At 34.0% G+C, this 12,750-nt stretch overlaps 1 protein-coding gene across 3 annotated transcripts; it reads left to right on the forward strand.

The window, feature by feature from the left end:
• The first annotated feature begins 321 nt into the window (after positions 1–321).
• On the forward strand, positions 322–9,954 carry LOC112776176 (uncharacterized). 3 transcript variants are annotated; one of them, XM_029295606.2, is made up of 23 exons: positions 322–790; positions 894–973; positions 1,115–1,201; positions 1,318–1,368; positions 1,462–1,579; positions 1,695–1,751; positions 2,286–2,350; positions 2,442–2,525; positions 3,573–3,623; positions 3,716–3,778; positions 3,873–3,919; positions 4,846–4,915; positions 5,006–5,068; positions 5,430–5,519; positions 5,614–5,652; positions 5,906–6,055; positions 6,127–6,204; positions 6,296–6,381; positions 7,235–7,283; positions 7,368–7,448; positions 7,608–7,701; positions 8,260–8,372; positions 9,625–9,954. In XM_029295606.2, exons 1-22 carry the CDS (start codon positions 673–675, stop codon positions 8,322–8,324), a joined length of 1,686 nt encoding a protein of 561 aa, XP_029151439.1. In that variant the 5' UTR covers positions 322–672; the 3' UTR covers positions 8,325–8,372; positions 9,625–9,954. The 3 variants fall into 3 exon arrangements, with proteins under 3 accessions (XP_029151439.1, XP_072083399.1, XP_029151438.1); XM_072227298.1 differs by having other exon boundaries at positions 521–790; positions 1,115–1,213; XM_029295605.2 differs by lacking the exon at positions 9,625–9,954 and having other exon boundaries at positions 521–790; positions 1,115–1,213; positions 8,260–9,128.
• The last annotated feature ends 2,796 nt before the right edge of the window (positions 9,955–12,750 follow it).

Below are 12,750 nucleotides of genomic sequence, written 5' to 3' on the forward strand. Positions count from 1 at the left end.
TGTTCCTAAATTAGTATAATTATGTATTATTCATTAAATATTAATTATAATATAATTATAATAAATATATTTTTTATAAAATAATTTAGAATAGAGAATAGAAAAGTTCATTTTGGAGGAAAAATGGAATCATGAGAGATCGACACGTCGCTTTCATTAGTTGGGGAAAAATCCAATTTTAATATATTAAGTAGATTGATAAGTAGATATGTCTTATTTTTATAAAATTTAAGAATATAATAAAAAATTTTTATAGACAAAAACTTCGGATACAAAATTTTTTAAGAATTTATTTAGGTATATACTCTAATATCCATAGTTAGGGATTTTAAATTTGCTCAAGACGAATTTGGGATTTGCGTAAGCAGGAAAATTGTCGAATTGTTGATCAAGTTAGTCGAGTACCTGAGCCTGAGGTTTACACACCATTTTTCTTTTTCCTTTTTTTTCTCTATCTAGGTTTTCTCTTTTTAAAATTGCATTCGGAAAGTGACTGCTACCTTTTTAGCTTCAGCTTCAGCTTCAGCTTCGGCCTCCATCATATAGCTTTGCGCCTACACTTTAACAAAGAGAGCCTCTCACTCTCACCCTTCTACCACCCCATATCTAACCAACTCACATAACACAACCAACCAACTAACTAACTAACCATTTCACAAACACAAACAAAAAATGAAGTACGTTTTGATCAGTGGAGGAGTCGTTAGTGGCCTTGGGAAAGGCGTCACAGCAAGCAGCATAGGAGTGGTTCTCAAAGCGTGCGGCCTCCGCGTAACTTCCATCAAAATTGGTTACACCTCTCTCTCTTTCTCTCTCTCATCAATGCTTCTTTTTCTTTCCACTTAAAAACATTCTGTTTTTTATTTATTCATTTTTATTATTATTGTATGCAGATCCGTACTTGAATATTGACGCTGGCACCATGTCTCCCTTTGAGCATGGAGAGGTTTTTGTTCTCGACGACGGAGGAGAGGTTTCTATTCTTCTTTCTTTTATTAATTTGAATTTGAATTTGAATTTGCATGTCTTGTAGTTGCTGTGCCGTTGGAAAATTACTTTATTTTAGTCGTTTTTGGTTTGACTTGGAAAATTGAAAAAAAAAAATTAATTAAAGGTGGATTTGGATTTGGGAAATTACGAGCGCTTCTTGGATGTTACGCTTACGAAGGATAACAACATCACCACGGGGAAAATATACCAGGTGCTTGTGAAAGTAATTGTTCTGTGGAAATTGATTTTATCTTCTTCTTCTTTTTTTTTTTTAATTATTTTTGTGGTTTAACGCTTTGTTTGTGTTTGGTTTTTTGTTTTGATCAGTCTGTTCTTGAGAAGGAACGTAGAGGAGATTATCTTGGAAAAACTGTTCAGGTGATTTTTAGTTATATATTTGTCGTTACTTGTTTGTTTTGCTTGCAGGGCTGCATGTCGACTCTTATTGAGTTTCATGGCGTTTTGAAACAGGTTGTTCCACATATCACTGATGCCATTAAGGATTGGGTTCAATCAGTTGCCGCAATTCCGGTCGATGGGCAGGAAGGGCCGGCAGATGTTTGTGTGATTGAGCTGGGTGGTACAGTTGGTAAGTTTTTTCTTCCCCCACCTCCTTTTTTTTTTCTTTAAATTAAATATGATTCTGTTTATGCTGCAATATCCACTACAGTTGATAAAGGAGGAGTCTGTTTTTCTTTATGCAGGGGACATTGAATCTATGCCATTTATTGAGGCTCTAAGGCAGTTGTCTTTTTCAGTGGGTATGACACTAGATTAGCATGTTTATGATTTTAGAATAACGTTACTTGATATATTTTCATACTATTCACTGCCTTTTTTTTGGTTTTGTGGAAATTATTGATTAATTTAATTTTATCATTGGCTTATTATTCTATGGTGAGAAGCATTTTCAATTTTCTATTGTGAGAAAAAGCATTTTCAATGATTCCTTAGTTATATAAACTTCTATGGTTACCTCTTGTGCAATTCATATAAGCTTGGCAGGGGTTTAAAACGTATTTGATAACTTCAGTGTGTGGACATTTCTTTTTCAGGGCAATTTGCTGCATGATTCTTTTATTTACATGCTATATCATTGTTCCAGTCACGTATAATGGTGTTGCATCACTGCATCATTAATTTATTATGCATAATGCTATTGTGTGGTTCAGTGAAGTCATTAATTGATATGATTCTTTTTTTTTATAAAAAAACTTTTTCTCTATGCGGCTATGAAGTGTATGTATCTTGTCATATAATACATCTCTTGCATTTTTCTCAATATTCTTTCTCAGGGCCTGACAACTTCTGCCTCATCCATGTTAGCCTGATACCGGTTTTGGGTGTAGTGGGAGAGCAAGTAATACTTAGTTATTTGTGGACTACTGTTGCATACTTTTATTTAAAACAGATTTCTTTCTCATTTATTGTGTACAATATCCTAATTCCAGAAAACAAAGCCTACACAACACAGTGTCAGGGAACTTAGAGCATTAGGCCTGACCCCTCATCTCTTAGCATGCCGTTCTGCAGAGGTATGTCATTCCATATTTTGGTACCTGGTTGTATTTCAAAAGTCTTACTCTATATAACAATTGTTTGCTAGAGTCTTATAGGTAGCGTACATAAAAAATGCTTTCTGATCTCTTTTATTGGTATAAACATTTGTTATAAAATTCAGATTCTACTTTGAGCATTGAATATAAATGATAAATATTTTCTTTGCTGTATTTTTCGTCTTAACTGAATTATGTTTGACCTTAATAGTTTAATGTTGAACCTTTGTGGAGCAGATTTATTCCTCCTTCTAATTCTAGAGTAATAATGTTTGATTCTCCATCTTAGTAATAATGGAATTTAGATGCATTATTGAAATTTATTGACCTTTTATTCGTGCATGTTTTATATTCAGAGATACTAGAAAATATGCTCATACTAGTTTTTCACCAAATAAGTAATATAATATTCAGGGGATGAAAATTTTTGCTAACATTTTCATTTGAGTTCTGACCAACTTCTACTACAATCATTATACATATACAAGGGCACATGCTCTGTTATTGACCCTTAGACTTTGGTTTCCAAAATTATTGGTTGTAAATACCTTAGAAATTATGAATCCGATAGAGCATTTAAATTTCTTTACAATTTTAAGCCGATAGGGTAAATATGTTTGCAGAGAAACTGAGTGTTGGTATTTTAGGAAATATTCACCAGGTGTCTATATATAGTGTAATGTACAGTTTAATCATCCAAAACACATACACTTCTTCAATTTTCTTACAATTTCAAGTATAGTGCTATTTCTCAAGCTACTTATTAGCTTATCTGGATATGGCTTTCGTGATGTGACAATTACATCTCCATAATGCTATATTTGGTGCAGTATTCAGGCAATATGATGGTAAAAAATAGTTCTTTCTTAATTAATTCTAAATTTGGGAAAACATGGAGGTTACTTGAATTTCCTTAAGTTGTAGGAAATTCCCAGTGTTTTTCAGAATCCTTCTATTTTGACATTTGTGTCGTCGGTGTTATTTTGGCTATATTTGTTGCTGAAAACCTGTTATTCAATATGGCAGCCTCTTCTGCAAAATACAAAGGATAAACTCTCACAGTTTTGCCATGTTCCAGTAAGTTGTTGGTGAACATAGCTTGGCTATTATCTGAATAATGCTTCACTGCATCAGATATTGATGCATATCTTCTGCATGTTCCCTTGCAGGTTGAAAATATACTGAATATCCATGATGTACCGAATATTTGGCATATTCCCCTATTACTTAGGGTGGGTTTCTAGCTAAGTATTGGTTCGGTTGTAGCTGGACTGTCTTGATTTGTTTTGTGTAATGATTTTCTTTTTGATTGGCTTCTATTTTCAGAACCAAAATGCTCACCATTCAATTCTGCAGCAGCTGAACTTACTGGAGTGAGTTATTTATTTAGTTTCTATCACTGCAGAAGGATAAACAGTTTTACTTGTGAATTTTGTCATGGATGCAACTTATGGTAGGATAAAATCTGTGTCACAAAATATGTAGCAGTCTAGAAATGGCTGTTTTCCACTTTCCCATCCGGGAAAGTGAAGAAAACTAACATTCCTAGCCCATTTGTCCACCCAACCTCACCCCACGCCTGCAGTCTCTCTCTCTCTCAATGAAATAAGATATTCACTGTTCATCCTAGCTGTATACTACATGTCTACATGCAATAGTATTCACGCTATAATTTTATGAAAGTAGTCCAATAGATAGTGTGTCTATATATATTGGGGCCATTTGGGATCTTTGCATAAGATTTCATTTGTGACTGTGCAATTTGTCCTCTTGTGTAAGCATTATTTTCTATTAGCTACCTCTCTAGCTTTTGAAAGTCCAGTAATGTTCTGTTAGCTACCTCTCTAACTTTTGAAAGTCCAAGAACTCTTGCAGCAAATGCCATTATAGCTGAAGTGGAATGGACTTAGCCCTGCTTCAGTTCGTGGTTTTCTAAACAGCCAGGGGAAAGAGAAGAAAACTTACTTTACTTTAAAATCAATTGATAAATTCCTTTGGAGATATCAAAGTTAACCCTTTCATAAAGTATTACATTGCTGCTTTATTCCTGTAACTACTCTAGCATGAGCGGTGCCCATGCTACAATAAAATTAACTCTAATCTAATATAACTAAATGCATTTCCAGATTATACAACATGACTGGAGTATGAGACAGCAGGATATATTCGTCTCTCTCAATATAGTTGATTATGTTTGGGCACTACATGGTGGATATGTCATTATCTGTTTTTTGGCTTTAAAGGAAGATAATAATAACAGGAAACTTCAATCTAATTCACCATCATAATTGTTTTTCAGAAAGGCTACATCTCCTGCTTTACAGCAATGGACAAAGATGGCTGAGACATATGATAATATTACTGATTCTGTTAGTACAATATGTTTACTTTGCATTTGATTTACCTAATGTTATTATAATATATTGTTCAATGTTTTAGAGCCTATTTGACATTTACAGGTGAAGATTGCGATGGTGGGAAAGTATGTTGGTCTAACAGACTCATATTTATCTGTTATAAAGGTGCGTTTTATACTTTTACTTATGTTTATACATTAAGATCTGGATGAAGTGTATTTGATGGAGAATTTGAGCAAAGATTATTTGGTATATTTATATTTAGCTGTCAACATTGTTTAGAAAATGAGGCTGAGGAATTTATAGACTACCTGGTAATTACATTTAAATTTTTCTTTATAGTTTTACTGAGTCTTGCTCTTTCTATAAATCTGATGCCCTTGTCTGCTAGTAAAAATCTGGACATTCTTACACAACTGTTGTTTTTAATTGTTTAATTCCTGTTTTTATTCTCTTTTCCCCCTTCTTCTCTCTCCCCCCCCACAAAAGGATCTAACTATGTTTTCAATGTTTGTTGTGTCTTCAGGCCCTTCTGCATGCTTGTGTTGCATTGTCATTGAGGCCATCAATTGACTGGATTGCAGCTTCTGACCTTGAAGATGACAGTGCTAAATCTGTAATAGTTCCTTTCAAATTGCTTCTCAAGAAATTTGGTTATTCGTCATTGTGAACATAACAACAATTACTTTATTTTGTCATTACTTGTTCAGACACCACAAGCATATGCTACTGCGTGGGAGACTCTCAAGGTATGTGTACTGTAGCACATGCAGTTTATGGAATGTAATTAATTATATTTGGAGTAACATGGTAGATGCTTGGGGATTTTTTTTTTACTTTATTAATGTTGCTAGATTTAGCACATTTTATTATACCTGTTTGTTATTTGAGACTATCAATGGAATTGTCAGACCATCTTTGAAATTGGATTCATAAAGAAATATGTTGCACTTGAATCAGTAGTCACATACTCACTCATTGTTGGAAAATTGTCACTTGCAGAGGGCTAATTGTGTCTTGGTTCCCGGGGGTTTTGGAGATCGTGGTGTCAAAGGTATGATGCTGGCTGCCAAATATGCCAGAGAGAACAATGTTCCTTACCTGGGCATTTGCTTGGGAATGCAAATTTCTGTTATTGAATTTGCTAGATCCGTAAGTATCATTTCTGTTTTGCTTTAGAACTGTATGCTTTTGTTGCTGTATAACTTGACATTCTATCTTAGGTTTTGGGCCTGGAAAGAGCAAACAGTGTAGAGTTTGATGCCCAAACACCAAACCCCGTAGTGATTTTCATGCCAGAAGTATGCATTTCTGAGCCCCTCACCCTGCCTTCCCCCCACCCCAACCACCACTATATTTGACATTTATTTTCCATTTTCTTCTTATAAACAGGGTTCACGGACACATATGGGAAGTACCATGAGGCTTGGATCTCGAAGAACACTTCTACAGACACCTGATTGTATTACTTCTAAGCTGTATGTGAAGTAGCTATCTGGTTATGTTTTATTATTTAAGTGATAGTTGAATAAATAATAAATTTGTAGATGTAGCTGCCCTTTAATTAGTTACCTTTTCTATTACGAACCTATTCAGTTATAACTTATAAACCAGGTGTATACATAATTCTACTTGAGCGTATCACTGGTTTGGTTGGTTCTTGTAAATAATTTGCCAACCTGCCAAAGCAAGAGATGTATTCTGTTATTGGAGAGGTGAGGAGACTATTTTGGGCAATTAGAAATAGAATCATTATAGAGGAGGCTGGGAGCCTTGAAAACTCATAGTACTATATATTAACTAGGTACAGTTGATACAGAAATACGTTATAGCAGTTTGCGTACATTCTTACCTAAATTGATACCATTTTCGTATGTTGTATTTCCCATTATATAGCTTTTGTGGTGGTATCATTGTATGTTAATATCCCGAACTCATTGCTTTGGGCCAGTGGTGTTTCTGGAGTACGCCTATAAGTAATGTGGTTGTTGATATTGATAATCATCATTTAGTTTGATGTTGAATTTTAGGGCCTGTTTAGAATTCTCAGCATTGCTCTAGTTTCAAAGGGCACGATTTGGTTATACCCTAGTCAGTGATGATAGGGAAGGAGTAGCTCACATTGATTAACCAGTCCGCCCACCAAACACACAAATCCTTCCTCCCTTCTTGCTTCCTTTACCATAGGAGCATGTGTAGCATCTGCAAGACTATAGCCTGGCTTTGAATATCTAGTGACAGCGTTATTTATGGTTTCCTTAATAACTGCTATAAAAATTATATGATTGGAATGCGTTGTCAGCACTCACTATGCTTGCTGCTGTTTTTTAGGTATGGCAATTCAGCATATGTTGATGAACGACATCGGCACAGATATGAGGTTTGACCTTGTACCTTTTTTTTTTGGTGATTGCAAGAGACACATGTAGTACAACTCTTGTAATTTTGCATTAACATTATGCAGGTCAATCCAGATGTTATCAGAACTTTAGAAGAAGCTGGACTGAAATTTGTTGGGAAGGATGAAACAGGAAATCGGATGGAGGTTAGTTTTATGGCTGAGAAATGTTTTGAGGCAAAACAATATTTACTAGAACCAAAGTGGAATTGGATACTGATTTATTTGTTATTCCTACACAGAATTCACTTATTTTATCATTTTTTATAATAATTTCTGGATTTTAATATATTTTCTTTGGCACAGATCTTAGAGCTTCCAAGTCATCCATACTATGTAGGTGTGCAATTTCATCCAGAATTCAAATCCCGGCCAGCAAGACCCTCTGCTTTGTTTCTAGGTAGTGGCCACTCTCAGAATTGTCTTTTCATAACTTGCAACTCATGAGGCATAAACCAGGAGCCAAGAAACCATTAATATTAGCTTGTGTGACATGCGGATAACATTAACCTTTCGCCTAGTATACCTTTGTTATTACATAATCTCTTATTTAAGCCTAAAAATACTTATTGCATTCTCATTTGAATTGATACTTGAATGTTTTTTGAAATGTGAAAAATAAAGACGGGGCAGTGGTTACGTATAAAAATATAAAAGCAGTAGATACAGAAATTCGTTTGGTTGTGGAGACAAAAATGGAGACACAATTATTTTGTCCTAGAAACAGAAAATTCTTATATTTTCTATACTTCTTCAGTTCTTAAAAGTGGGAACATAAAATATCTATTTTTGTCCTTTTATCTCTGTCTCTTCATTTCTATTTTTTCTCAGACAAAATCCGAATGCAACCTAAAGTCCTTATGTCATTTAACTTCTTTTAACCATCTTCATGTCCTGTTTGAAAGTTTCTTACATCTGTCTATACTATGTTAAGTATCTTCTGCTGCTTCCCTTGTAGGTCTCATATTGTCAGCAACCGGGAAGTTGGAAGCATATGTTAGTAGACGTCAGAATGGAAGTTAATGTACTATTTGGTACTATAGGACCCAATTCCGATCATGACATTCTAAGGTAAAGTTCTCGAAAGAGAAAAAAAGAAAAAGACAATTGCTTAGAGGGTAGAGCATAGGAACTGAATAAGATGGGGTAAACCTGAAGTAGAGTATGCGTGCCATGAGCAGCTGCGCATGCTTCTTTAGGTTGGTAGTCATATGGGTTAAGCACCGAAATGGATTCTGAAAAGTTCTAGCGCTTACAAAAAGGACCATAAGAAAAAAAGAACAAAATTCTCCCCCAAAAGATATTTGTCATTTGCCAAAATAATAGTTAAACCATGAGTAAATTATTAGGTAGTATGTCTATGCTTATAGTAGCTACGGTGGCTATGTAAGTGTTGTTTAAATTAAAGTCATGTTTTTTTTAACATTTTGATTTCACTTTTTTTTAGCAACCTCTTTAAAAAGCATTGTTAAATAATAAAAAGCATTATTTTAATTTTAACAACACTTTTTGAAACACCATAGCCACCGTAATATAGGCATACTAGAATGCACCAAATTATTATTAAACAAACATGGAATTTATTCATGATTGAACCTTTTTGACAAGCATCCTATATCTTTTGGGAATTTTTTTGTAGTTTCTTTCTTTTGGAATCAATTTTGATGGCGTAAGAGTATTTCAGTGCCCGTCTTGGTGTTCATCTCATTTTCATGCGCATTAGATGCAGACTAATATTATTTGCCAATACAAATTCATTGGTTTGCCATCAAAACTGACATAATCTTTTGAATTTAAATTAATAAAACTTATGGTAGGATGCTTAAAGGTGGTTGCAAACTTGCAAATACTAGTATATCATGCTTGAAGCATGGCAGCTATATTAATAGAGGGTAATTAGTTGACGAAATAGCTTAATAATGAACTCATCCATTTTCGTTATTGTCAGGGTCTATTTTTCATGTTGACTGGTATCTCAACAATATGTGAATGGTAAACCCTAATTAACCTTAAATCACTTTTTAGGAGTCACAAGGTGGTTTTATTCTTTTGGAGATTATTTTGTCAAACAGTAGATATCTTTTGAAGGCCATGGACTAGTTTCACTCATTTAGGGGATTATTTTGTTGGTGACAAAAATCTTTTGGGTGCCATTTTAGTCGTATATACTTATCAGTGACTTCGTAGTGTGCTTCCGAGGGTTCTTTCCTTGCAAATATCAGTACGTCATGGTTACAACTTGTTAACAACTAAAATTTGAATTTTCATGTCTTCCTAAGATGACACATTACATTCTTGTCATCATTTTCAACCTTCCATGCAGACTACATAAAATATTGATGGTTATTCGATATGCATAATCGAGGTCTGAAGCAGAGCTCATTCTTTTGCTACACTGAAGAAGTTACTTTACATTTGAAAGCTGACCATTAACCTTTACATTTCCAGACCTTACTGGCTTATCTGTTATTGTTTGAAATTGTTTCCATGTTGAGTTTACCACACCCCAAACGTGATGATTTTCTTGTAAGTTCGCCTCTCTGGTTATTTTTCCCCCCCAAGAAATGTATGTAGGAGAACCAAGAGGTGATATAAGCAATTTTTGTTTTGGATTTGTTATCTACTTGTTCTAATGTTTTATTTGAGGTTTAAATACGTAGTCACGGGTCACGATGCTTAAACGTTTGATTTAAAATTTTCCAACGAAGCAATTCAAAACATTGCAAAATAACACTGGCCGATGCAATTGCTGTACTTTTACTTAGGAACAATGATTGCACTTTGGTCCTGTTTGCCCATATCAAACTGAAAAAATACATCAATCCGATTGTAGCTTTAAAATTTAGTCCCTACTCCCTACTCCCTACTCTTCGACTCTTTTTTGGTTGTATGTTGGCCTTGATAGTGTTTACGAGTTTGATTTTTGAAGAGGAGAAAAATGTTTTGAAGGTTAAACATATTCACAAGTTTAATTATTTGGAGAGCGAGAATTTTGAGGTTTTTCTTAGCCTTTCAAAACCTTTCAGGTGTGTCTTTTTAACGTTTCTGCAAGTTAAGGGGTATTATCTTTTCTTACTAATAATTATTATATTACCAATTATTTATTCTTAATACTTAAGGATAATAAACTTGTGAAATCAAATAAAACACCTAAATTTTCTTTTACATAGTTCAAATTTGTAAACAAGAAGAGTTTAAAAATCTTAGGTGTATTTAATTTGCGTTTTTATTTTTTATTTTTGTTTTGTTTTGATGTCTGAAGTTATTATAAGAACAGTAAAAGAAAGTTTTGGTAAATTTAGAGAGATAAGACTAAGAGACAAGGAGTCCTGGTGGTAAAATAGAGTGTACAAGAAAAGATAAAGGCAAAAAATGAGTGTTTTAAAGAGTAGTATGTGTTGCAATGAAGATAATTGGAAAAAATATAAGGCAGTTAAGAAAGGGACAAAAGTGGCTGTAAGTGAAGAAAGAACAAGAGTATATGAGGGTCTCTACCGATCTTTAGGCACGAAAGAATGAGAAAAAGGTATATATAGAATCGCAAAGAGCTGTGAAAGAAGAACGAGAGACTTGGATCAGGTTAAGTGCATAAAGGATAAAGACGGAGAGGTTTTGGCTCAAGATGAGAAGATCAATAAAAGGTGGAAGAGCTACTTCTACGTGTTATTTAATGAAGGACAGAATACTCTTCCGAGCATCGGTCGGTTATGCACGAGTGAAGAAGATCAAAACTTTGACTATTATCAAAGGATTCGAGACTTCAAGGTAAAAGAGGCTCTAAAGCGGATGAAAAATGGCAAGATAGTAAGACCTGATAATATTCCGATTGAACTTTGGAAGGGCCTTGGAGAGAAAGGTATCAGTTAGTTAACCAAGCCTTTTAATTAAGATTTTAAGGTTAAAGAAGATGCCAAATGAGAGAAAAAAGAGTATTTTGGTACCTATCTACAAGAATAAGGAGGATATATAGAATTGCAGAAACTATAAAGGAATCAAACTCATAAGCCATATCATGAAGTTATGGGAAATGGTAATAGAATGGAGGCTGAGACAAGAGACATAAGTAACAGAGAACCAATTTAATTTTATGTCAGGTAGATCCATCACTAAAGCTACATACCTGTTAAGAAGGATGATGGAGATGTATCGTAATAATAAAAGAGATCTATATATGGTGTTTATTGATTTGGAAAAAAGCATACGATAGGGTGTCAAGGGAGGTCTTATGGAAGGTTTTGGAAAGGAAGAGAGTAAGGATCACATATCTTCGTGCAATTAAAGACATGCATGATAGGGCTACAACTAGTGTGAAAACTTAAGGTGGTGTGATAGAGAAATTTTTTATTGATATAGAATTACACCAGGGATCATTCTTAAGTCTATACCTTTTTACATTAGTCTTAGAAATACTCACGAAGTATATCCAAGAGCTTGTGTTATGGTACATGCTTTTTGCCGATGATATTGTCCTTATGGGAGAGTTCAGGAAAGACCTAAATAAGAAGTTAGACTTATAAAGAGAAGCTCTAGAAGTATATAGTCTGCGCATAAGCTGTAGCAAGACGGAATATATGAAATGTAAGTTCGGTCGGCGAAGGAAAAACTCTAATACAGAAGTGAAGATTGGAAAAAACATCCTACGAAAAGTTAAAAGGTTTAAGTATCTTGGGTGCATCATATAGGATAATGGAGAGATTGAACAGGATGTAAATCATAAGATCCAAGCAGGTTAGTCAAAATGGCCGAGTGCGTCTGGTTTTATATGTGACAAAAAAGTATCTTTAAAACTTAAAGGTAAATTCTATCACACTGCCATTAGACCGGCTATACTTTATGGTACAGAGTGTTGGACGGTCAAAGAAGAGTATGAACATAAATTAAGTGTGGCAGAGATGAAGATATTAAGATGGATGAGTGATCATACGGGGTTGGATAGAATAAAGAACGAATATATAAGAGAGAGAGTTGGAGCAGCACCTATTGTGGAAAAGATAGTAGAATCATGTCTCAGATGATTTGGAAGAAGACTAGAGGAAGATATAGGAAGACCATCCATGAAATGGTCAAATGATATCTACATATAAACAGTCTCTTTGTAGATGATACATGTCAGAGTTTAATGACGTCATTTGATTCATGTAGCAGACCCCACCTAGTGGAACAAGATTTTATTGTTGTTTTTTTTAGTGTTTTTTGTTTTTAGAATTTTATAAAGAAAAAAAAAAAAGATAAAATATGAGATGAAAATAAGAATTGATGAATATATTAATGAAAAATATTTTTTGCACCGTAAATATTTATTAATTTTTAATGCTGAAAATGAAAAACATATAAGAAAAAGTGTACACTATTAATGTTCTTTTTAAGATAAATGAACTGAAATGTGTCATCATAACATTTAGCAATTATATTACACAGGTTCACACTTTATTCTACAATGATTAGTATA

The sequence above is a fragment of the Arachis hypogaea genome, chromosome 19, assembly GCF_003086295.3.
Source record: "Arachis hypogaea cultivar Tifrunner chromosome 19, arahy.Tifrunner.gnm2.J5K5, whole genome shotgun sequence".
NCBI classification, from domain to species: Eukaryota; Viridiplantae; Streptophyta; class Magnoliopsida; order Fabales; family Fabaceae; genus Arachis; species Arachis hypogaea.